The following is a 25,642-nucleotide window of genomic DNA, read 5'->3' as shown; positions in this document are numbered from 1 at the left end:
ATGTGATTCATGTGTAGAAATGACCAGTTTTTAATTTTATTTAAGCTGTTAAATGTTTTCGTTCAGTACTATTGATTTTCCAATTCTACCAGCACCACTAGCAATATTATCAGCAAAATCTTCATTTTAGTAATTGGTTAATTATCTCGCAGACACGTTACATCAGCAGTAGTGTTTTTTGTTTTACATGTTTTTTGTTTTGTTTGGCAACTTCGCTCGCGCTGGTTTTTCCTTCGACACCAGGTGTCAGCGCAGTCTCGAGCCGGGAGGAAGTGCCGCGCTCCAGCGCTTCCTGTGGAAGAGCGTGCCCGTATGCCAGCCGGGAGCGCGCTTCCCGGGGAAGAGCGCACACTCAGTTCCAGCGTTGGGAGGGAGGAGGAGGAGTAGTGGGGGGGGAGGAAAAACATGTAAAGATGGCGGAGTTGCAGATGCTTTTGGAAGAGGAGATTCCAGCAGGTCGGAGGGCTTTACTGGACAGCTTCACCAACCTGGAGCGGGTTGCGGAGTACTGCGAAAACAACTACATCCAGGTAAAAAGGAGCAGAGAACGGCGGCTGCTCCCACGGGCGCGGGGGTGGGGAAGCGCATGACCGGTGCTGGGATCGATCGCTGCCAGCCGTGCGGAGCTCCCAAGAGCCATGCGTCCGGCGCTCGTCCTCCCGCCGGTGCCTCTCATTCCCTCGCCGGTCACTCCCCCGTATACAGTCCCCTGCTCGGACACCTCCTCATTTTCTCGCCGGTGATCCGGCAGCCCCTCAGGCTCGCTCCGTATTTCACATTGGCTGCAGTTTTTCGACTCTCGTGGAAATTTAACTTAACGTGTTAGACCTTCCAACCTAGGGTTCCAGTTGGGTTAGGTTTTAATTCCAACCAACTAGTTATCTACTTGAGAATTATGTTTAACTCTGACTATTAATGAGTTTGTGTTCAGACCGACTTCATTAACCCAATTAGTTGGGTTTAATTGAAGTTTAAACGGTAACAGTACCTGTCTCCTCTGGTACTAACCATACCTGTTGGGTAGTTAACTGGTTAGCGATGATGTGGAATCGGTGCTGGGCGGGATGCATCTGGCTGCGGCCCGCCGGCTTTCTCTCCAAAAGACGAATGAATCGGACTTTTCTGTACTTTAAGTTTTATCAGCCTTATAAATGACGCTCATTCTGTTATTCGCTGCTGTGCATATGCATCGGAGAGCTTAAGGTGACTTTTAACTTTGTTGCGATGTATATATTACATGCTGGCGGTTGTTACAAATGGTCGATTCGGGTTTGCAATCGCTTTACTTAAGCCATTGTCATAAGGCGAAAATCACTGCTCAAGTGACGCCCATTAAATAGACTTGTTTGTTTATGTATCTGTCTGCATTTACTTTTGAAATAATATTGATCAGCTGCAGTGTTTGAGCTATATGTAGAAAATTACAAATATTGCGGACCGTAACTGGATATGCACGTGAACAGGCGCAGATATACAGCATGGACTGGCGCGTTGAGTACCGTCTTATTTCTTGTGTAATTATGATTACAAGGTTACTCGCTCTTTCTGATCTGATAAATGCGAGCTGCAACTTTCCAGGAGTCCAATCCAAGCGTTGATGAGCAAGACGCCTCCCAGGGTAAAAAGTATTCTTAGATTCAGCAGGCGCTCACACATTTTTGTGTGCGACTTCTAAGAAGAATCATTTAGGTTTCATCAGTGTTTGGTGAGAACAGCGCGCAGCATGAGAGAATGCAGCAGATTGCTGCTTAGCGCTGCGATGTCTTTTGTGAGTTTGAGCTAAACTCCAGTACTGCATCTGCAGCCTATCGCGTTTAACTGCTTAATCTATAGCGGCTGTTCTGTGCCACACGTTTAATACGGAAAACACTAGCTATCTGTGGGTTATTTACTGGTAAAAGTTCCGGGAATGTTTTTTTGGCCACGAGGAAGTGTCAGTTTACCAAATAATTGGCGATGGTCTACCAATATCAAAATTTCTTAGTGTTTCTTCTCCGTGACCTTAATATAATTAACAATATGCAGCTAATTATAGGCTCAAAGATTCTCAAATATGTATGACTTGTATGAGGGTTGGTGAACAGTCAAGTTGCACTAATATTTGCTTAATATTCAGTAATCTTGCGTTACATAATATGTAAAGGTGTAGCGTGGTAGATCACTAATGTTTCATTTCTATGTGGAAATTAAATGCCTTCACTTTCAATTTAGCCGTTAATTCATAGTGAAAGTGATTGTCATTGACACACCATAGCAACATGAAGTGTGTCCTCTGTATTTAACTCGTATGTGACATTGTAACATAGCAGGGAACAACTATTATTAAACACCCGGGGAACAGCGCATGGGGGGCGGTACTTCGCTGATTTTCGAACCAGCGACCTTTTAATCACAAGCATGCTTCCCTAATCATTAGGTCATCATTGTCCCCTAAACATAACAGAAAACCTGTACATTCATGGTCTCAGTCCCAGGTGTATAGATATGTATGGTTAGGGATGTCAGTGAATTTCACCCTTTAAAGCAAATGTGCACTTTGACGATGCTATTTTTTATGAATTGTTATTAAATGCGTCTTGCTTTCATTCTGACTGATCATCTTTATTCTGTGATTTTTCCCTTCGACTCACCATCTATGTGAATCTTGGAATCTAGGTGATGATGCTCCTCTATTAATGTTCAAGCAAGTGTTTTTAATTTTTTTCTGTTTCGCCAAATTGCACAAAGTGCATTGAGCTGGGAGATGTTCATCTGGCCTGGTGAGCTACTAAGACTGGGGGCATGGTGAGGGCTGCCACAAGGAGATACCTATCAGCACATTGCTGCTTGACTCTGACTAACCCCATTGCTATATTGTGTGTACGAGAGAGAGAGAGAGCATGCTCTTGAAAGCTCACTGCCATGTTGTGGCCTGTACTACAGTGGACATGGGGAGACTCTAACCTCTCTGTGTCAGATGAGGGCTTTGCCCTGCGGAACGCCGATGAGAATTGCTTCCAAATGCACGATTCACTTTAACACACAACTGGGGGGATTGATTTTGATGAGAAGCAGAGATTATCTCTGATGTCAGTGGAAGGCTTCCCATTGATCTGTGCTGATTCATCGCTGACCATTTCTCTCCTTCATAGGAATATATTAAGGAATAAATTGTTGAATTTGCGCATTCAACACTGTTTCAGTTGGTAGGTGAAAATAGTCTGCTGTCTTGTACCAGATACAAAGGTGGAGGATGGACGCAAGGTGGAAACAATTTACAAATTCTAAATAAATGTGGATAAAAGTGTAACAAACAAAGCAGAAAATATTGCTGTTGCATGTTTTAAAATAAAATTGCTCTTACACAACATTCAGAAACCTGTTGCAGATCAGATGTTTGGCAAGGACACAGGACCGCAAACCCTGCTTTTTCCATTTGCCTTTCTGTTAAGCTTATTTTCCATTTAGACTTTTTTTATTTTTATAATCCTATTCTGTATGTTGTCTATATTTTGCTCCTTTTTCTGTTTCCTGTGTTAGAAATTTGAATGACTAAATTTCTACATTTGAATACCTTAGACATGCAGAGGTTACCCCCAAAGGGAGCATTGGTCCTTGGTCCACATTGAGTGGGCATTGTTCTGTTCCCTTGGGGGGGGGAGTCTTTGACTGCCTTCCCACTATAATCATCACAAGCTGTTGCATAGTTGGCACCTTGCTTTATGAGCTGGTCTGGGCCTTCAGTCCTTTGATGGGAAGGGAAAGAGGTGCCTTCAGCTTTGTGAGTGACATTTTCCAGTGTTGTTATGAGTAGATGATTGAAAATCAAGAAAATGGCCAGTTCTGGAAATCTCTAGTCTATGTGTGGATCATCTGCCCTTGGTTGAAGGGCAGTAACCACGAACTACTTGTTGATACATATTGTGAGCTGCCCCTGGCAACAAGCTGCAGGACGCATAACCACATGACGAAGAACTGTGTCTAAGATAATGGATAGTTAAGTGGTTGAGGTCATGCACCTCTAGTCTAAAGGTTTCTGTTTCAAGAGACCTGACTGTAGTGCCTTGATCGAGGTACTGAATTTTTCTGGTGAAACTTTCAGCTTGAAATATGGTTAGGAACTGGGTCACATTGGTTAGATGATAAGCAGCTGTGTACATGTTGACTGGTACTACTAATGAGTAGGCAGCACAGACCCAGTGCTTTGCAGTGAGCGCTTTTAACTTGAATCGTGGTTTATGGAGGGTTGTGTCTTCATGAAGTCTGCAGGCCGGAATGTATCCCGCTTGGTCACATGTGTTAGTCGTCTCCTCGGCTCTGCTTTCTCCAGATGGGGGGGGGGGGTGATCAGGGGTTTCTACGGGCAGGATACTCTCCTGAAAATTCACCTGAGTCAGCTGTCCTCCGTCTGTGCAGCTGAAATGAGGAACCGATGAGGGCAGTTGGTCTCCCCTGCGCCAGCGTGTCCCTACTTGAGCTAATGGAACAGCTGTAAAGCCTGTGCCTCTTAGTCTCTGTCATGGCAGGTTTGAATTTGTTGATTGGATTGTGCCAAAACCTAGTGACAAACCATTGCAGACATTTAAACTCCTCCATTTTTGACACAGAATTGCATTCTTTAATTTCATTTGCATGATATTGAATGCTTGGGTTATACGACCATTTGCCGCATGAAATTTCAACTGCCAGATGTAGACTCGCTGGTCAGTTTGTCAGGTACACCTGCTCACTGAAGCCACGTAGTCTGCTGCTCCGGACGGTGAATCATGCCTCTGCATTCGAATGCTAGCGGTGCGCAGGTAGGCTTGCTTACCGTGCGGCTATGCATTAGCATGACTAGGATGCGTCACGCAACTTCGGACGTGCTGCGATTGTTGGCGGCAAACGTGGCGGTTCCAGTCATCTCCGAAAGGGCCGCCCTACTGGGATTTTCACGTGCTGGAGTGTTTATGAAAGGGATACAGTTAAGAAAAACATCCAGTTGGTTCTGTGAGTAAAAACATTGTTAAAAAGCGCTTGGAGGGAAATGACTTCTCCAAATTCAGGACTCGTCTGCCCTTGAAGCGATTCTAAAGGCATGAGTAGTTCCTGCCCTGAATCTCTTTGGATCCCGCCAATAACCCGTCTACCTACCGTAACCTGTATCCACAGCAACGCATGTCGAACGCAGCGTGTTTGGGACACGGACAGCTGCAGTGCAAGCCAGCAGCCGGCCGAACGATTCCAACGGGTGATGAGAGCGGGACCCCAGTTTATTACGGCTTCTGGCTTTCACACTAACCTGCAAAAGCGAGTCCGGTTGCCTGTAGAATCCGGCAGTAGGTGCGTGACTTACTGGGGAGGGTCGTACCCTGTTTCTGACGGGTAATAAGTTTTGTTTGTGCCCAGAAATGAGGAAGGTGACGAAGGCGATGTTAGTTTTGGCCAGAGGAAGCTGCGTCATGGCAATGAAGGACAGGGACTGGAGCCGGTTCCCTGCTGAAATACCTTTTAGCACCTTGCTGCTTCGCACATCACCATGGATACAAATGCTAGCTAAGTAAATGTGGATGCTCATTGTAAACTGGTTGCAAGTATAATGCGTCCCTTTCAGGCAGGGAGGGGGTGGATGTGGCCAAGACAGGTGATGGGTTTATTCATTGACTTTTATCTGCTGTTTAATTCTGAATGGGCTGCTTTTTTTTCTCTCAGCCTGCAGACCACAATGGTAGATTTTTCCCAACCCACACACTCCGCTGTAGCCCTTCTTAAAACACGACTGTTTTCCCTGAGTTTCCCTTGTGCTGAGGCTGACACGGTCTCATTTCACTGTTTTAATCCTTCCCACTGTTTCGTCAGACTCCTCTCCTCTCCCTTTTTCCCACATCATGTGGTTCTGTCTGCTGCCCTCTTTGGATCATGCCTTACAATCCCTATCGCTGATTCCATTGCCTGGCTCTCGTTGAGGGTAATATTTGATTCTTCTTGGTTGTGGCTTAAATTTAAGATATAGCCAAGGTTTGTTTTTGTGACATTTTAATGCTGTTGCGTCTGCTATTGGATCCCACACTAGTCACACCTAAGGGTTGCTCATTAATGTCACGCTCATGTTGTCCTGCAGTCATTTATTATGAGCTGCCAGCCAGGACAATGTGGTTCAGTTTAGGAGGTAGACCCCAAGAGTGTGGTTTACCCCAGTGGTGATACTGCTGTGGCCTCAGCCTTCACCTCCTGGCCTGAAGCACAGGTTTGGTTTTGGTCTGTAAGTCCCTATGACCAGAGGTGGTCTCCTCCACAGGGCAGCTTTTAACCATTTAGGTGCTGAGCTTTTCTGATAGTTGTGTGCTGGACATGATGGTAAGTAAGCCTTATTGTGGGCTTGTCTTCTCCTTCGCCATTCTGTTGACGTTGGTGCAAGTGTGACATAATTGAGCTGCCGCCTTCTTTCTTAGAGTGCTCTGCAAAAACAAGACCATACGGTTGCTGTTCTGAGTGCCGTAGACAGGAAATGCATTCAGGAGTTTTATCATTTCCCTTTCATTGTTCTTTTCAGAGGAACTTCTGCTTCGCAGCCCCTTAACACTTCTGGCCTTTGGCAGGCAGTACGCCAACACACACGGGCAAGATCATGGCGGAGCCCATGAGACGGGTAACCATCACTGGGAAAGGGGCCCGGCGCGTGGCAAAGCCTTTCCACATGGCGCAAGGTCATCCGCTTCCTACGCCGGACTGCGCGTTTGCGGCATGGTCTTCCCGTCCCCCCCCCCACTAATTTGGGGCAGACTTCCACTGCAGGGAGTTTTGCTCCAGTCATCACCTTCAGAATAAAATATGAACCCTTTGCTTACTTGCACTCGGGGCACGCTGAGCAGGGATAATGTCAAGAGATTTGAGACAGTGTAATGATGTGAAAATGCACAAATAAGAATTGAATTGAACTGGAAAAACACTCTGTCCGGTTAGATCTGATTATCGATGGCTGCCTGTGTGTTTCGTCTCTCTCCCTCTCACCTCCCGTTCCTCTTTCTAAACGTCTCGACCTTACGAATGAGAGCACGGTCCCAAGACAAGGCCATACGGAATAGTGGAGGGGGTTGTTTCTTGGAGGGGGAGGGATGAAGCAGATCGCAGCAGCTGTGAGCAGTTCTAAAAGCCCCGCCCCCTCCCCATGTTGGCAGTTAGCCTTAGTGCACACCCATGCACGGTTTGTTTATACCAATGTTATGATTTCTCTGCCAGAGCTGGGTGAATGTGTAGCGAGTTCCTGCTCTTCAGAATCAGTAACTGACCTAAGCGACGCTACCTTTTCAGCCCTTGAGGGTCATAATGTTATTACGATAAAAATTCTTGTCATTCAAATGCACCATTTTAGCCTATTCCGGGCAGAGTAGTGGAGGAAGCTGACCTGTTGAAAGCCCAGGAGGAGGCACTAGTAAGATTAGCCCCCCCCCCCCACCTACTGCTGCTTTAGCTCCGCAGGGTTATCAGGGCTGAGGAAGGGAAATAGCGGGCTGATGCGTTCGTTGTTCAGTTCAGCTGTGAAGAAGAGCAGGGAACTGTTGTGGTGGCAAGTGTCTCTGACTTCCCGGCGCTTCTCTTCCTAGTTAAAATCACCCTGTAACACTGATGGTGGTCAGAGTGACTGGAGTGATACTGAGCTTATGTGTGATGCATCTGTTTTTGGGAGAACCACCCTTCTCTCTCCAGACTGCAAGGTTTTTGGCCCGATGCCTTTGCCTGGATGAGGACTTGGGATCTCTGCTGGGCCTGGCTCTCTAGGCTAAAGTCTCAGCCAAAGCATCTCACTGTAGTGGGAGAGACAGGGGGTTAAGTCTGCATCCATTCCAGTATAGCCAGGTCCAGTTCCAGTCATTAGATTAATTTTATTTTAATCCAAATGCTAAAACGCCAAATTTTGCAGCTCACTTGATCATCAAGCTCTTCATTGAGTCCTCCGTCTTAATGTAGTACTGCTATTAAAATCAGTCCATGTGAGTTTCTTCAGGCTAGAATTAGGGAGGAGGTCTGTGAGCTTGGTGTGTCTGGGGGGGGGCTCCTTAGGATATCCTCCTCCTCCTTGATGTTTTTTGATGGGGGTGAAGAGATTGGGGGTGGTGGAGAGAGAGGCTGGACGGAGCTGTTTGGTTTGGAGTAAAGAGCTGTGTGACTCATTTGGTGTAGGCCGGGTTAAGTTCTCACATTTGTTCCCTGGGGTGGAAGGTTCTGAGACTAAACTATTTCCTCCTCTGTTATGCAGGGACTTTTTATGTTTAAATGAAAACAGGAACACTAGATTTGAGGTTTGTTTCTTTGTTGTTGGTGTCTGTACCGCAGTATCAGACAGACATACTGGGGACTGGAAAAAGACTGAACGCTCAAGCGTAGGAGGGACACTGCAGCCTAACCCTCTCAGCAGCTCGTTTGCCATTTGTAATTTTGGGGGTGAGAACTGCATGTAAAATTGAGGTTTCCCCAGGACTAGAGAAGTGCTGAATAATTAGATGAAACCTATTGATCCCACTCTGTCACATGCCCAAGAGCACAACAACGTTCCCGAAATGCCCACAGTGCCCTTAGGTCAGAGCCTAAGTCCTTGATTGGCGATGTTGCAATTGATAAGGTGGAATGGAGGGTTGCATCCTTTCAGTGCTTGAGGTGTTGTCACATTGTAGTTTTTAATAGGGGTGGGACTTGTTTAAAAAATTAATCTAATTAGAATCTTTGTAATTAATCGAAATTAATCACATTTCAATATTTGACACGAGAAATAAGAAATTTTAAGTTTGTTTGATGAATGAATGGATATACATAAGCTTAACCTTCAAAATCTTATTTTCCCATCAGTCTACCACACAGACCATTACCTGAGTGCGGAAAACAGAGCGAGCTCCTCAGAACACTGGAAATTTTGACTAAAAATGCCGAAGTACTGATTGACAACTGCTCCCATTTTTCTGCAAGATTTTTGGATGTTCATTGGAGGAGCCTGTTAGCTATCTGCCAAGCTAAAAACTGCGCACTCGCATTGGCAAAGGACAGAATAGTGCAAGTAAGATGCGTAATTTTTGTTTTATTCATTATTTTTTCCGTAATTAATTAATCGAAATTAATGCGTTAAAGTCCCAGCCCTAGTTTTTATGTTAAATGGGTTTTAATAGCAGAGGTGGGTAGTTCGGGTTCAGAGAATAAAAATCCAGACCAAGGTTTGGCTTCAACCGACCAGTTGGGTATTTTGTGACTGATTCTTTATACTCAACTGGTTGGTTGAAGCCAAATCTTGGTCTGGATTTTTATTCTCTGAACCCGAACTACCCACCTCTGCTCTTAATCTGGTCCCTGAAGTCTGTGTCAGGCCAAAGCATGGGTTAGACACAGGTGAGGCAGCGTGTAGGAGGAAATGTGCTGCTTCCACCTCCTGGTGTGTTCAGCTTCTCAAAGTCAAGTCGGTCGGCAGATAATAAGGGCTGTGGTGCAGGAAGCAGAATTAAAAATGACCCCGAGTGGTAAGACTCTGCTCTCTCTGCTCCCCCTTTTCGGCGATCCTGAAAGGGCCCTTGTGTTTGGGGCGGAGCTCGCAGCAGAAGATGGCAGACTGTGAAGCCGGAGAGGCTTCCGTGCCCGTATGTTCCTGCTCATCGCCATAATGTCTTGGCAGATTTTGAGGACGCCTTTTCAGAGACGGTTTCGATTTCGGCAAGCCTCTCAGTCTTTTGTCGGACGTGATCGCTAAGCCTTTGCTGTGTAATGTTATTTAAATGGTGTGGAAAAGCACAGGATCTGCGAGGACTTCGCTCTAGTCAAACTGCCCCATTGTCCCATGGTTTGCTGACAGGCTTTCTGGATGGAATCGGGACACTGACCTGTGCTTCACATGCCCTCCACTTTTACTTCTTTACTTAAAGAAAGAAAAAAAAATATGGGGAGAGCAGTAATCAGTAACTGTTCCAGTTACTGATTATTTACATACAAATGTCAGGTTAAGGTGCCATTCAGACAGAGGGGGAATGAGGAGAAAGCTTAAGGACAGTTAAAAGGGGGTGAGGGGGTGGTCTGTTTGAGGGTGCAGAGGAGTGGTCAGGTATTCCATTTAGCTGTGTGACCGTGAAGAATACATGCCCATGTAGGGTTAGTTTGATGGTGCCACCTGGTCTCCACTGATGGGGGGGGGGGGGGTTAAATGCACATAGGAGAATGCCTCTTCTGCAGCTGCATTCAGGTGAGATGTGGCCAAGAAGTGCCCCTTGAGTTACACCGAGCCCAGCCATGTCCCTGGGAGGTGAGCCGGAGGTGGTTGGTTGGTCAAGGGCTGAGATTTGGGTACCTTCCCAGCTCCTAGTTGATGTGTGAGAGCACCTGGAGATTTTTGAAGCTTTGAGACGTTGTGAAAGCATCTTCGCCTGTCTGTCTGAAGATCAGGGTGCTGCAAGGCCTCTGTATGCGTGTTTCCAACTGCTCATGTGTGACTCGCCTTGTAGACTAACGCTCCCTATTCATCCTGGGGAATTACAGGCACACTGTGCTGCAGGAGTTGCTTTCCTCCCCCTGTTCCCTCCTGCCTCGCTGTCCTGCTATTTTGATTCCAGCGTCTTCAGATACTGAAACGTTTAAAGACTCTGCAGCGCTGGGACTCCCTGCTTCATTGAAGTCTCAGCAGTAGGCAGAGTAAACACAGACTAACAGAGTCTGAAGATTGTGTGGCCATGGTGTTGCCATGCTTCCAGAGCACCAGCTACAGATAAGGACGAGGGTGTAGCACAGGGGTAGGGAACCTGATCCATGGAGAGCCGGTGCGGGTTTTTGGGATGGCCTCTCAATCGGCCAATAACAGTGGATTCCAAGGCCTGGAGTTGAGAATCACTGCTTTTATTATTGGCTGACTGAGAGGTCATCCCAAAAACCCGCACCGGCTCTCCATGGATCAGGTTCCCTACCCCTGGTGTAGCACCTGGATTCAAAAGCAGAAAGTGGGTCGGTGAATCTGGGGGAAGAGGGCGGGCACCTCAATTGTCTTAAAAAGGCATTTTTTAGGAAAAGTGGTATAACACATCACATGATGGGCTCCTTCATTTAATTTTATCTCTTTGGAAGTCTATCTTACTACCTAATTTTTAAATGTGGCTTGATTTCATCAAATGCTTCTGTGGAGCTAGAAACAATTTTCTTTGTTCTGTATTGATTCACTGAGTTGCTACCATCTATGGCCTTGAATCGCTTCAACGGTGTGGCAGTAGTGTGGGCTGACAGCATGTTTTCTACACTTGTCTGCCTCCGTCATATTTGCTAGGATGAAACAGACCTTGGTGCCTCCAAGCTTTCGTTGCATAGCAATCTGAGAACAACTGCTGCTCTTCACGGTTGTGAGATGATCGGAGCTGTTTCTGGTGTGTAGACGAGAGCTTTGAAACTCCAAGCAAGTTGCACGATGTCCGCATGTCTTCAGTGGCCTTGTTTCCTGAACTAAAAAGTAAAACTAAAATTGCATTATGGTCATGGCTTAGTCCATCATTCCTACCATTTTACTGGGCTCCAGGGATCACAGTCAGGGAAAATGGTTGCTGCTTTTGAAGCAGCCAAACATTTAATACGCTTCTGAGAGTGCCGGAGACCTGGTCTTGCGGTGAGCTGGCCCTCGGCCCCTTGGATCCCCGGCGAACAGCACAGCTGGCCCTCGGCCCCTTGGATCCCCGGCGAACAGCACAGTTGGCCCTCGGCCCCTTGGATCCCCAGGGAACAGCACAGCTGGCCCTCGGCCCCTTGGATCCCCGGCGAACAGCACAGCTGGCCCTCGGCCCCTTGGATCCCCGGCGAACAGCACAACTGGCCCTCGGCCCCTTGGATCCCCGGCGAACAGCACAGTTGGCCCTCGGCCCCCTTCTGCTCTTCCCATTCGGCCCTCTGATGGCGCATGTCTCCAAGTCGCTGCTAATTCATTGTTGTCGAGTGAAATCCAAGTTGCCCAGGTGGCCATGGGGTCACAGAGGGCAGTTGGCGAACTCTGGGGCCAGCTGGGTTCCCGTGTGCCACATGCTTCAGCAGGCCGCACCAAATTTGCTACATATAAGCACCCAGCGGGGGTCTTGTCAGCCAGCGGTGAAGGAGCGTTCCCGGGGAGGCCTGGTAAAAAGCTCGGGGCGTGTGTTTGGCTGGATGGGGGGGGCTGCATTGTTTTGTGTGGCACCATTCATAGAGACTGAGGTAACGGGGGGGGGGGGGTGAAAGGGTGCAGACAGAATTGCAGGGTTTGTCCCCCAAGGCCATCCTGTAGTGGACGGCCTGCTGACACCCATGAGCCCCCCCACTGGAGTAAAATTTGTTCCAGGTTCTGTTCGACGCTGCATATCTGCATCAGGATGAGGACTCAGACCTTGAATGGATCAGTGATGTTCAGCTAAGAAACATGATGCTCTTTAAGGACTGTAGGGTTTAAAGGTGTAAATTCATGTGTCTCTGTTAAGGAGGCTAAAATTCTGTGTGGTTCCTGAGAGATGTGTGGGATGCGGCAGGGTGCGAGAGAGCGGCTGCTTTTAATTAAATTAAATAGTGGGAGAATAAGAATTTCAAATATGATCGCATGCACTATGCTCAACTTGTGGAATCTGTTAACATCTAAAATCAAACTTCGAGCTGCACTTCAGATTCTCGGTCTCTGCCAGATGGTATATCAGTGAACTTTTCATACGGTTCATGCAAATCACACCTCCGCCAGGAACAGCCCCTTTCACTGCCTTTTGTTAAAGTGACTGTGTATCTCTGACGAATTGTCTGCCAGTAGTAAATAGTCCTGGGCAGCAGTAGGCCCGGAGAATCTCGCCCGCCATCCTGTGCTCTTGCGGGAGAACCTCCACCTGTACCCGGATGTATACCGTGCTATGTCCGTTTCCAATCTCGACGCTCGGCACAGCTATTGGATACTTCCTGCCGTGTTTTCGCTGGAAGCCTGCATATGTCATGCCCTGTGGTACTTCCTGCTTCCAAACCCGTCCTGGTCGACTGAGATCTTTCAGAATCGGCTTTGCACACACCAGACAAGAGATCTGTCTGGTTTCTTTTGCATTCAGAGTAGGATGCCAGAAGAAAGTAACACTGCAACGACTGCGAGCAGCAGATGGACACAGTAATGACAGATTACCCTGGATGATCCGGCCCTGCTGAACACAATGGCCCAGGCAGCTGCACAGTTTACACATTCAGTTCATTATTTCTTGCACAAAGGGCAGATGGGCCACAGCGGCTCGCTGCGAGCCGGGGCTTCTCCAGGGCGCGACCGCACTGTCACCTTCGTGCCTTCGTGCGGAGTTTTGCATTCCTCCCGCCCCGGCGGTCAATGCAAATGGGCCTCCCGCGCAGGTGACGTGCTTCTGTGTGAGTCGCGCCTTTTCTCGCATCGCAAGCGGGACGGGACAAAGGGTGAGCGGGGGCTGTCCCGGCGGCCGCCTCCTGAGGCTCGCTCGTGCGCTTGCTGTGCGACTGGAATGAGAAGAAAGCCGCCACTGTTCAGGCACCTGCTGCGTGTAGGAGGCCAGCGGCGGTGTAAGAACAAGGCGCCCAGTGAGTGGCGCACCATCCGGCCACCTGCCGCCTCTCCTTTCCTGAATCCCCCTCCTGCGGGCCGGAGACGCCGGCTGACGGCTCTGCTCCTCCCACTGTCCCTCTTGTCATTCCCGTCTTGTTGTTTTTCTGCAGCTGAGCCTCCTGCTGGTGAATCTGATTCTTTGCCTCGGTGTGATTTCCACACTCAGGATGGAGATGCATGTTATCCTCACTGAGGTCAGCAGCGGACGACTGCTTCACCACTGTTACTGGGCCTCCGACTTTCTGGGTCCCGGGTGTCCATGGCCGTCTTGCTCTCTGTGCTTCTCCTGCTAGTTGAGTATGTTACTTCTCATCCATAGCAGGGACTATCTTCCTCCTTCAGAGCATAGTACTGTTTGCTGTCGCACTGGTGAAAGTGTGCCTGTCAGCTGCGGATTCACTCCGGGGGTATGGCCGCGTCCGTCCGTTCGTAACCTACATGTGACGCTGTACCTGAGAAGCCCCCCAGATAACAGCAGGCTTCTCCGTCAAGCACTGGAGGTCTATTAAATTCACCTGCACACAGGCAGGGGGCGCTGTGCAGGTCTCCGCTGAGTGGTAATTCTCCGGGGTGATTCGTCAGGCCGCTCCACGCTCCCTCATTCGCACTGTTTAATCCTCTTTAAATATCAGTCTGCTGAAAAGCCGCCGACTGTCAGCACGACCCTTTTAAGAAATGGGTGTAAGTAAGGAGGATAACTACGCCCCCCCAGTACACGATGTTGGAGGACCTGTTCAGTGTGCTGCTGGGATGTTTAATTTGCTGTGATTGCTTTGGTCCCAGGTCAGTGTCCTCATCATCCTTCATTATCCTGGCTCCAACAAGCTGCCCTCCCCCCAGCCCAGCAGAGTGACGGTTCAGAGAGTGCACTGCGCTTATCCATCGGGTGTTTCCAGCCCAGTGACCCTCAACCCCCCCGCCCGCCCCTAGCATGGCTCTGATCTGCCGGTTCACGTACGCCGCGGCCTGCTGCTTTTCAGCCTCACTGCGTGCTGAGGACATGCACTGAGTACCACAGCACAATGGCCCATTGTGAGGTGGACAAGGGGGCACTGGGTTTAGTGGTGGCATCTAGAGAGGAACAGGACGGCAGGACAGTGGGTGCAAGCCATGCCACAGAGAGCCAGGCATCGCTAGCCGCTCCTATTACCAAGAGCAGCAAGTGTTTCCATTAGATTAACCCTTTTGATCCAGGTCTGGGATAATCCTCAAGGGTACAACAGCTGTGTTTGGAGGAGCAGTTTGCAGTTACTTACGCTTGTGAGTGACCCATTGTATAAACGTCTGATGGCCACGTTTGGAAAAGAATAATGTCCCTGCCGGTGGTACCTGCCACTGTCATCCTACGCACTCACCTCTCCTCTCCTCTCAATTCCCTCCACAGTCACCAGACAAGCAGAGAGCCCTAGAGGAGACCAAGAACTACACCACCCAGTCGCTGGCCAGCGTGGCCTATCTCATCAACACCTTGGCCAACAACGTGCTGCAGATGCTGGACATTCAGGCCTCGCAGCTACGCCGCATGGAGTCCTCCATCAACCACATCTCGCAGGTGGGCCCCGTCGGACACTGCGGCCCCGAGCCACAGGCAGGATGGCCGAAAGCGGCCATGTTCGGCACCGGGGGTGCAGGACAACGCTCAAGTTCACTGGTGCTCACTGACACGTTCACGCTCGGCGTCTGTGAAGTTTTCTGATGACCAGTGGCTCCCTCTTGTGGCAACAGCATTCCCCTGGGCCACAGGCTGTGTTTACTGACCCCCCCCCCCCATCTCCGGTGTGTTTTAATGAGGCCCGTTCCTAAGAAACATCACACAGAAGCCCCTGTGGGGTTGGACAGTGTGACACTTCTTTTGCCCATGGGACCGGAGACAGATCAGTATAGTACATTTGAGTTTTGTGGGGACAGCGGTCAAGTGAGCTTCTGCTTGTTTATTTTTCAGAGAACTTCTTTATTCCCTGACTGACAGGGTAATTGAACTCTTTATGCCTGCATGACATTAGGCCACAGTTTTCTTCAGGAACATCTGTGAGGGGGAGACAGTGAGATGGGGGACAGCATGGCATTATGGGAAAGTTTTCTCTAATGCAGAATGTCATGGGGCCCTTTTGGATTTGTGTGCTGACAGAGAGCCAGGCCCCAGATGGGATGAGCGGCTTGTCGAATCCCAGACGGCCGTCTGCTCGCTATCCAGCTAGCTGGTCTCTCCCGGCCACTCGCCAGCCCAAGCGTTCTGACACCAGCCTGTGTTAAATGTCCGCTGGCTCTTCCTGAGGCTTGTTGAGAGCTGTTGTCTTTCCGTCTCTTGGCATAATTGGATTAAACGCCACGCTGGTTACTGTGATGTTTGAATGAAGTTAATTCCTCATACTCCAGACTACTGAGATCTTCACTAGCCGGACTGCGGTCTCTTAAAGTCCTACCCATTTCTGACTTTGAGTAAACGATCCAACACGCTGAGCTACAGGTTGACCAGCATTTTACGTCCTCGGCTCGTGTTTGTTCATCCACAGGATGAAAATTCAAAAGCTCTGTAGAACCTCCAGTCGGCAAAATGTTCACCAGAAATGTTTGGTGGATGTATTTCTTTATAAAGATGGACACACTGTGTGGCAGTCACGTAGGACAGGAATGCCGCAGCAAACATTTACAGGTTTCCTGTTTTGCGGAAACGCACGGTTTGTCTCAAATACAAGGTGCTGACATTTCTACCTCGTCTAGACGGTGGACATCCATAAGGAGAAGGTCGCCCGGCGGGAGATTGGCATCCTGACCACCAATAAGAACACTTCCCGCACACACAAAATCATCGCTCCGGCCAATCCCGAGAGGCCAGTGCGCTACATCCGGAAACCAATCGACTTCAACATACTGGATGACATCGGCCATGGAGTGAAGGTATGGCAGTGAATGAGGTATTTCTCAAATGTGGGCAATACTGGCATTTTAGCCTGAATCCAGCCTGCCTCTGTAAATACATAAATAAATCCTTCTACCCTTAAATGCAGCCATGCTTTTTTTTCAGTCAGTTTAGCTCTGCTAAGCCTTTGCTAAGTGCAGCATTTTAGGTCACTGCTAGCCTGCATGTCCCCCCCTCCTGCCCCTGCCCCCAGTGTTTGGTGGCTGCTGGTTCTCCCTGACACAGCATAACATGGTGATGGAGGTTCCGCAGGGCGTTCGCTCCAGCCACCTACAGCTGGAGAATGCCTCTCGCAGTTTGCTAGGGTATGAAGAAGGCTGTGTGTAGATTCCATTACTTAGGGATGTGCGTAACAGATCCCAAGATGACAGGAAAGCCTGTCTTGGGTGTTTAATGGCCTGTCTAAATGATCAGATCTGTTATATTAGTGACACATTGTTTGCATGGCGTTGGACTCCCTAACAAAGCCCTCATTGGGGGGGGATTTTCATGGATTTTACTCTCTGCCATTTTACAACCGTCAGCCACTAACCTTTCGACTACTTTCTCTCTCTTTTTTTTTTTGTGTTGCCTGCATTAAAATCACTAAGTGGTTGCTTAGGTTCAAGGTAAGCATTATAACGGCTGTGACTTCGCGGAGTCTGTCTTAATGGTTGTCTTGCATGTAGAAGGACCTACAGATGATCTCTCTGTCCCTCCCCCAGTCCCCTTTTGAATCTGGGCTCCATCACGAAGGGGCGACATCTCAGCGCTGTTTTATAACAGCAATGATCCTCCTGAAGGTTGATTATCAGTGAGCAGTGACTCAGTAAGGCCACCCCCCCCCCACATTCTGCACCATTAAAAAACCATTCATTAGGTCTAATTACTGCCCAGAGGATCTGAGGAAGATGAGGTGTTTTGCTAAGAAAGTGTTTCTTGATGATGGAGGGGAGGCAGAGAAGATATCATCGAAGGTCCTGGTGTCCTTGGGTCTTGAACTACATGTTGTAAATGTGGATCATTGACATCGAAGCGGGTAACGGCTACTTCCATCGGTGATGAATATCCCACCTACCCTTTCTGCCAGTTTTTCTGACACTCGCTTCAGTAGCGAAGGAGTGAAATCTGATTGACAGATCGATCTTTGCTTTGACAGACTCTTTGCTGCACTTTCGGTCCTGAAGTCATACCTGGGTATTAGTTGACTGTCCAGAGCAGGAAAGCGACAGATGGTACACAGAACCTGTTTGTACCAAAACTTGCGTGCCGTTTTTGAGGACACCACTGCACAAGAGAGGCACGACGTGTGTGTCGTTGAAGCAGGAGAAGCCCAAGAAGCGATCCTGTCTGCTTCCTTTCTGGGCATGATCGCGATGGCTAACCCGGTTAGCGTTTGCGCTGGCAGTGGGGCTGGATGGGAAGTGGTGTTTCGTGGTGTTTATCAGTGATCCTGCTCCATGCTTGTCTGTTGTCTTGGCTGCGGATACCAGGTCGTCCTTTTTTATTGTTGGTGGTCCTGTGTGTTCCCTCAGCAGCTCTTCCTGCCCTGCCTGCGGTGTTTCACGCCCAACCTCTCTCCTTTGCAGGTGAACACTCAGAACACGAAGATGGGTGGTCTCCCTCGCACAAACCCACCCGCCCAGAAGCCCCCAAGCCCGCCCGTGTCGGGAAAGGCCACCGTCGGGTACGTAAGTGGGGTGTGTCTAGGTGTGGACTGTCATTAATGAGCGAGTGTATAGTTTGTATGTGCCGGTGTTTCTCTGGGGCTGGTGTGTGTGTAATTTGGCGTGTGGGGTACCTCTGATCATCTCCTCTGTCAGTTTGATTGTACCTCGTACTGACATTTTATGAATGGCTCACACCCATTGTGTCTTCATTCACTGAGAAAACTGCCCCTTTGCACCACTGGAGCCGGGTTTGGGGGCAGTTGGATAGCCCACATCTTAAGAGGCTGGGCCGCAGGGGCAGTCAGGTGGCTGACGTGTGATAGGCTGGGCCGCGGGGGCAGTCAGGTTGCTGGTGTGTGATAGGCTGGGTCCCGGGGGCAGTCAGGTTGCTGGCGTGTGATAGGCTGGGTCCTGGGGGCAGTCAGGTGGCTGACGTGTGATAGGCTGGGCCGCGGGGGCAGTCAGGTTGCTGGCGTGTGATAGGCTGGAGACTTGAGATTATCTGTGTTGTTCGGGCTGTGTGCTCATAAGGTGATCTGGGGGAAGGTGAAAACTACTGTGTGTTAGACTCTGACTCTCACCTCTACTATCTGGGGGGGGGGGGGGGGATTGTCTGACCTTTTAGGTGACATTTAAAGTGGCTGCAAGCCTTCAGTTCAGGGATTTCAAAGAAAGAAAGGGGGGTGTTGTGGTCCAGATGCAAACGGGCCAGTCTTTATATGCGACATTTAGCAGACATTTTCATTGAACGTAGCTTACTGCTTACTGCTTACTCCTGGTGTTTTGTCTGTCTTGGCGAGCGAGGTGTGTGTGTGTGTGTGTGTGTGTGTGTGTGTGTGTGTGTGTGTGTGTGTGTGTGTGTGTGGGATACAGTCCGGATGAGTGCTGCCCTGCTGCCCAGTCTCCTGAGACTGGCACATCCCTGGCACATCCCTGGCACATCCCCTCCATGTCACATCTTCCAAACGGCACTTCGGCACCAGTTCTCCGGTTCCCCTGCAGTAGCGGGATGTTCAGTGCCCCCCTCATGTTCAGTGCCCCCCTCATGTTCAGTGCCCCCCTCATGTTCAGTGCCCCCCTCATGTTCAGTGCCCCCCTCATGTTCAGTGCCCGCCTCATGTTCAGTGCCCCCCTCATGTTCAGTGCCCGCCTCATGTTCAGTGCCCGCCTCATGTTCAGTGCCCCCCTCATGTTCAGTGCCCCCCTCATGTTCAGTGCCCCCCTCATGTTCAGTGCCCCCCTCATGTTCAGTGCCCCCCTCATGTTCAGTGCCCGCCTCATGTTCAGTGCCCCCCCCATGTTCAGTGCCCCCCTCATGTTCAGTGCCCCCCTCATGTTCAGTGCACGCCTTCCCCAGCTTCCAGGATGTGTCTGTCAGCATGGAAATGCGTGCTGCAGCTTTAAGGTGGAATCCACTGTTTCTAAGATGTGAAAGTGTAGCTGTCTGCTCGGAGAGAGCCCCAGTGCATTCTGGGAGTTTGGGGTAAGAGTCTGCCATCCTGCTTCATCCTGATAAGCCAACTGGTAAAGTAATAAATACCGTTAAATGCTGAAGCACACAGCTGAACTCGGTGGGTGGAGAGAGAGAGAGAATGAGGGAGGGATGAGGAGGGGAGGAGAGGAGCCGCCGTGGAGTGAATCACAGCACTGCTCAGTGGGTGTTTGGCCTGCAAGGTAGGGATGTGCACTGTCGCCACGGTGAGGCATGAGCAAGACTTGGCAACCAAGCAGCCTCCCTGGCCTGGGTGTCTAAGCTAACGGGGGATGCTTCAGAAATACCCGATTATTGCATTGTGTCTGAGTCTGTGTGTCTGAGCGTAGACAGAACAGGGACCCCTACCACTCCCATCCACCGGTGACACCCCCTGGTTGGACACCTCGTCATTGGGTTGATGTCATCATTCACACTTGTTCCCTGCCATGTCCAGAAAGAGCTCTGTGTGGAGATTTCTGGGTGCACCGGCTTGCCCTGTGTTGGGGTGGTTATTCGGCCTGATTCGGTGCTGGTTTCCACCAGCAATGGTGGCCCTAGGAGAACAGAGAAGGAAGAGAGTGACCAGGGTCCCTGTCAATATTGTTAAAAGGTCTCTCGGGGAACCCCCTCCTCATGCTGTTTTAAAATTTTTAGATGCACTCTTCCTGACAGCCCCATGGATGTTAAGTGGTGTCGTGCCCCCCCCCCCCCCACAGGCGGCACTCCCCCTATAGGACGCTTGAGCCGGTGCGTCCACCTGTGGTCCCTAACGACTATGTTGCCAGTCCGACGCGCACCCTGCCGTCCGCACAGCACCCGAGCCCCGTGCGCACGGCGTCCGTCAACCAGAGGAACCGCACGTACAGGTACCTGCACAGGGCCTAGGAGCACACACACACACACACACGCACACACACACACGCACACACACGCACGCACACACACGCACGCACACACACGCACACACCCGCGCTTTCTCTTGTTTACCTGAGAAATGTTTGTGTTTTAGACATTGCTATTTCTGCAGGGATATTTCCTCAAACCCGGTATTATAAACGCATGGTGCCCCCCAGGTCTTTGAAGCCCCCTGCTGTGGGTGGGGGGCGCTTCTATAGGCTCCGAGTCTCCTGCAGTCCATCACTCTCATAAAAGGCGGTGTGACTCGCTCCGGTCTCGCTGCTGCCCGCCCTGAGCTTGGATCCCTCTGGACGTGCACAGTGCTGACAGCAACCCTACAGCTGCGCCGTTATTTGTCACTTATCGCGGGTGATAATGGGCGTGGGTGGGGGGCGTGCAGTGACAGTCGTGACGCCTGACGCCTCCCCGCTTCCCCCCAGCAGTGGCAGCAGTGGGGGCAGCCACCCGAGCAGCCGCAGCAGCAGCCGTGAGAACAGCGGTAGTGGCAGCGTGGGCGTGCCCATGGCCGTGCCCACCCCCTCTCCGCCCAGTGCCTTTCCAGGTAGGCCCGCCCGCCCCCCTCCGCGTGGCAGTGATGGTACGGGCCGCCTCCACGGGGCCGTGCAGCCTATCGCTGTGTGTCCCTGGCGTTGGGGCGATTTTGCTGACCAATCGGGGTACTTCCTTCTTTCTCTCCTGCTCCCGTCTCCTTTGCCTCCTGCTTGCTTTGTGAAGCCGCAACCACCGGGGGCGCCGGTGCCCCCACCGCCCCACCAAGCGCAGTTTCCTCCGCCACCCCCACTGCCCCTGTACTCGCCCCTAACCCATTCCCAGTCCCCCCCTCAGAGGCCCCGCCCGAGGCTGCTCCCCCCTCCCAGCTCCCCGCTCTCGCTTCTGCTGTCGCCACCTCTTCTGCCAACAGCACCCCTGCGCCAGGTAAGTGCCCTGCTCCCCCTCCCGGGCCTTTGCCCCACTGTGCTTGGGGGGGGCAGTTGCATGTACCCATACACGCTGCACTTTGGCCTGGTTTCGCCGGATCCTACCGACCACGAAAACCATTATTTCCAGGTTCATCTTCACCTCGCCACCATGCCCCTGGAATTCGAACCACTGTCACTCCTCACGCTTCCAGCATGATGGTGGCCTGGTGATCCCAGATCCCACCATGCTCTGGGAGGGGGCTGTCTCCTTGGAGACAGGCCTGTGCCATTTCAGGGTGCCCATCACTGGCTGCATCGCATCGTGACACTGATATGCCCTCCTTCTCATGCATGTTTGTTGGCAAACCCAGTGCTGAGTTTGTGCTGTAATGGTGATATCAACCCCACCTCACTCTTCACTTGTGCCAAAACGTAATTCCTCCCACACTCACCTTAGGCTGCACCTCCTTGTCATTTTGACCTCTAATTTTATCTGCCTGATAACTGCCCCTAACTTCTTCCTGGGTGTTTGCAGGTAGTATTATCGTTCAGATTAAAGAATGGTCTGGAAATCCTTCACCGGTACACTCGCAGGCCAGGTGTGTGTGTGTGTGGGTTTGTCTACTTCCTGTGCAGCTCATCTGCCTGTTTCCTGTTCATCCTGAACCCAAACGGCATGAGTGGGTTTGCCAGCTGGATCTGGCTCTGCTCTGTGTTGCATGCTGGTGTACTTGGATCCCTTTGGTTGGTGATTTATGCTCGGAGATGTTAGACTGTGGGCTTTGGAGAAGATCCTGGCCTGAAACTCCACACTCAAGTCAGCCGTTTGGCCTGCCCTTTTCCAGAATGAACTTACTGATGTGAAGCTGGTTTGCACAAAATCTCACACGGGAAACAGGGTAGTAATCAACTCCCTGAGGACCTGAATCTTCATTTTCATCTTGAACCTTCATCTTTCACAGCTGAGCTAAAGTCTTCCATTACTCTGCGGACGGCTAATGGGTATGACATAGAGCCTGCGTAGTTAATTTCATTAAGCATTTACGAAGCTAAAGACAAAAACCCACATGCCTGGCCGGTGTGGAAGAATGGAACTAGCTGTTGCTCGAGCACGTCGTTTAGTAATGACTGCTGCCACCGTTCAGGCCAGCAAAGCGCACTGCAGCACCTCTCACTGGCGCCATTCTGCATTACAGGCCCTGCTGCCCAGTTCTACAGCATGAACCGGCCGGTGTCGCGGCACGGCACCCCCGCGGTGGGGGGGTCCCTGCCGTACCGCCGGCCCCCATCTGCTACGGGCCAGCCCGGCCTCCCCCAGAACCAAGTCAATGGGGGGCCCTACTACAACCAGAGCCAAGGTATGGAAAACCACTCCGACCAAGCGGTCACCTGTAGTATTAGATGCCTGCTTAGTGTTTAAATGATTTCATTCTTTTTCAGACAGAATTTGTTTCACCTTAATGGTGTGTAATTATACTTAAATATACATGGATTTTGGCTTGTGCCCCTCGAGACTAACTGATCATAGCAGCTATCTTTCACTGTTATGGCTGTGGGGGTTGGGGGGGACAGTAGATCCTAAATGAACCCTTTTTAGCGTGTGTGTGGCATTAGGCATTGATGCTAACTGGCAGGGTCATTGTTGGCCGCTTCCTCACTGCTATGTAGAAGAGTTCTGTTCCTCACAGCAGTTGTCCGTGCACCAAACTAACCACCTGCCCTCTGTCTCCCCCCCCCCCCTCATCCATCCTCCTCACCTCTGCTCCACCCTCCCAATCACCCGGCCTCGTGCTCGTTGTCGGGGGTGGGATCACTGGAGAGCAGGCTCGCTCGCTCCCCCTCCCCCCTCCATCTTGCAGATCACTCCACAGCTCCCCCTGGTGGGCTTCGTGGCTCGGGTTCAGGAGACCAGTAAGTGGCCACGAACTGCCCCCCCCCCCCCAGCCACAGTCCGCTCCCTGGAGGAGCCGGTTGGCAGCCCTGTCGCCAGCAGGTGGCGCTCAAACACATCAGCGTGCCTCGCTTAGTGTGAAAGCTGTGGCAGCCTACAGCAAAGAAACCCTATCAGACGCGATGCTCGCTAAGCCCGCGTACAGCGCAGTGCATGGGGGAGAGCGTGTCACTGACTATCCCACAAGCCACTGCTCCGTCTTCACATGCTTTTCTTTGTTCGTCTTGCTAATCGTCTTTACCGCTCGTGCTTTCAGTCTCAGACGCGCCTCCTCCACCGCCTCCTTCCGACGAGCCGGCGTCTGAGCGGTCACCCCCACCACCGCCGCCTCCTGAGGAGTACGAGGAGGAGGAGTCAGCTGTGGTGGAGTACAGCGACCCCTACGCGGAGGAAGACCCGCCGTGGGCCCCCCGCACTTACCTGGAGAAAGGTGGGCCTTCCCTCCCGCCTCTGCTCCTTCCCTCCCGCCTTTGCTCCTTGGCGTTGACCTCCTCGCTTCCCCGTTTGCTCCCCAAATACTGACGGACCTCAGTGGTGGCCATCTACGACTACATCAAGGACAAGGAGGACGAGCTCTCCTTCCAGGAGGGAGCCATAGTCTACGTGATCAAGAAGAACGACGACGGCTGGTACGAGGGCGTGATGAGTGGAACCACAGGACTCTTCCCTGGGAACTACGTGGAGTCCATCATGCACTATGCGGAGTGACCTGTAGGTGGCGTGGGAATCCATCCAAAACGGCGTATGCATAATTGATCGATGTGGGCCGTCATCGCTGCTGGGAAGGGGTGGGATGCTTATTTGAGCAGGGGTTCGAACTTTAATGTGATGGAGGGTAAGTGTATTTTAAAGATGAATGTTAGTGAATTCAGCAGCACATAACATGAAGGACGGTTGTAAAAAGCCATTGTATTTACATGTGTTGAAGTGGATCGTTGTTGATATGGCCGAACTATCACCTCTCATTATGGTGGAAAACGCAAACCTCCGGCATATTTTTAATTGATATCTCGGCGTTCATCATCTAAAGCTTGGCTGGCAGGCAGCCCATGGTGGGGCTTGACCGATGTCTTGGCCTGGTGCATTGTGGGAAGGCTGGACACAAATTATGATGGGAAGGGAAAGCCTATCCGTGTAAAGCAGCCGAGAAGCGGTCAACCCTCACTCATATGCAGTACTACATTTGTGAGGATAACCTTTTATGTACATTTTTTTTTATCCATTATTTTTCCTCTTCTGTTCTAAGCTGTTGTTTAGTAGATCTGATCTCAGGCCTAATAGCTTTTGAGATACTGTGTATGTAGGGTTACACAAACTGCATGCTTAAATAAAATCTTTAAATTTATATACATTTCACCATCTTTATTTTGTTTCTAAATAGGCTTTTCGGTCTTGCTCATGTCCTGTATCGCGTATCTGTATGACATGTCAAACGTTTTACGTCGTGGGATGTGCCGGTGTGGTGCTGTGCGTCTGCGTGTGCGTGCGCTTGCATGCGCGTTTGCCATTTTAAAAATGCTGAGCGGTGTTTTTGTCGCAGTGGAAAAACCTTTTGTTGGCTTTTAACTTCATGTTCACATAAATGCCGAAACACTAACGGGTATTTTAGCTTTTGGACACAAACACGCACGCCGTTTGCTCGTGAATTTGCATCTGGACTCAGAAGACTTTGACACAAAATCTGTTCCACTTCATGCGGGCGGCTTACGTAAACGCCAGCCACTGTAAGCGTACCGTTGGGTGTCTGTAATAATTCTGAAATGCCTAATTTTATGTGTTTCAGATTAACAAAAGCACATTGTTTTATAGACAGGACTGCGACCGATTTTTACTAAATCGGCGATGTATTAGAAAAAGTTTGTTTCAATACTCTGGAAAGAGGCGAATCAGCACCACCCAGTGTTGGACAATACGAAAGCAAGGAATAGGGGCCAATACGGTTCAGGATCTTGTTCATTAGGCGCTCGGATGATGGGAGTGGCGGGGGGAGGGTATGCAGAGACAGACACTCGTGTTCGGCTCCAGGTGCAGAGCTCTTGGTTGGCTTACTCAGGTGTAAAGGTATGACGTTGCCGTTTGCGTTTGTTCCGGAGTGATCTCGTACTCGTCAATCTCGCATGTTCTGTCACTGTGCCGCCGCTGATGCCTGCAGTGGAGCGACCAAAGCCCCACCCAGAAACTGGATGCCACAGCCACGTGGCATGATGTGTGGACATGTGACCCCACCCCGACTCCACTGTCATAGGCACATGAACCAATATACTGAGACGTATACAATAAAAATGAACATTGGAAATATA

The 25,642-nt window shown here is 50.4% G+C and overlaps 1 protein-coding gene across 10 annotated transcripts; it reads left to right on the top strand.

The window, feature by feature from the left end:
• The first annotated feature begins 121 nt into the window (after positions 1-121).
• LOC125725145 (abl interactor 2-like) lies at positions 122-25,642 on the top strand. Of its 10 annotated transcripts, XR_007387366.1 has the most exons (12): positions 122-530; positions 14,916-15,083; positions 16,253-16,429; positions 18,020-18,117; positions 20,291-20,440; positions 20,912-21,033; positions 21,306-21,407; positions 21,927-21,990; positions 22,588-22,749; positions 23,216-23,302; positions 23,599-23,772; positions 23,875-24,012. XR_007387366.1 is itself a non-coding variant. In XM_049001752.1 (11 exons), exons 1-11 carry the CDS (start codon positions 414-416, stop codon positions 24,048-24,050), a joined length of 1,632 nt encoding a protein of 543 aa, XP_048857709.1. In that variant the 5' UTR covers positions 181-413; the 3' UTR covers positions 24,051-25,642. The 10 variants fall into 10 exon arrangements, 9 of the variants coding, with proteins under 9 accessions (XP_048857709.1, XP_048857711.1, XP_048857713.1 ...); XM_049001752.1 differs by lacking the exon at positions 21,927-21,990 and having other exon boundaries at positions 181-530; positions 21,207-21,407; positions 23,875-25,642; XM_049001754.1 differs by lacking the exon at positions 21,927-21,990 and having other exon boundaries at positions 183-530; positions 20,915-21,033; positions 23,875-25,642.

The sequence above is a fragment of the Brienomyrus brachyistius genome, unplaced genomic scaffold, assembly GCF_023856365.1.
Source record: "Brienomyrus brachyistius isolate T26 unplaced genomic scaffold, BBRACH_0.4 scaffold62, whole genome shotgun sequence".
Classification (NCBI taxonomy): domain Eukaryota; kingdom Metazoa; phylum Chordata; class Actinopteri; order Osteoglossiformes; family Mormyridae; genus Brienomyrus; species Brienomyrus brachyistius.
This window is presented reverse-complemented; position numbering and strand designations above follow the sequence as displayed.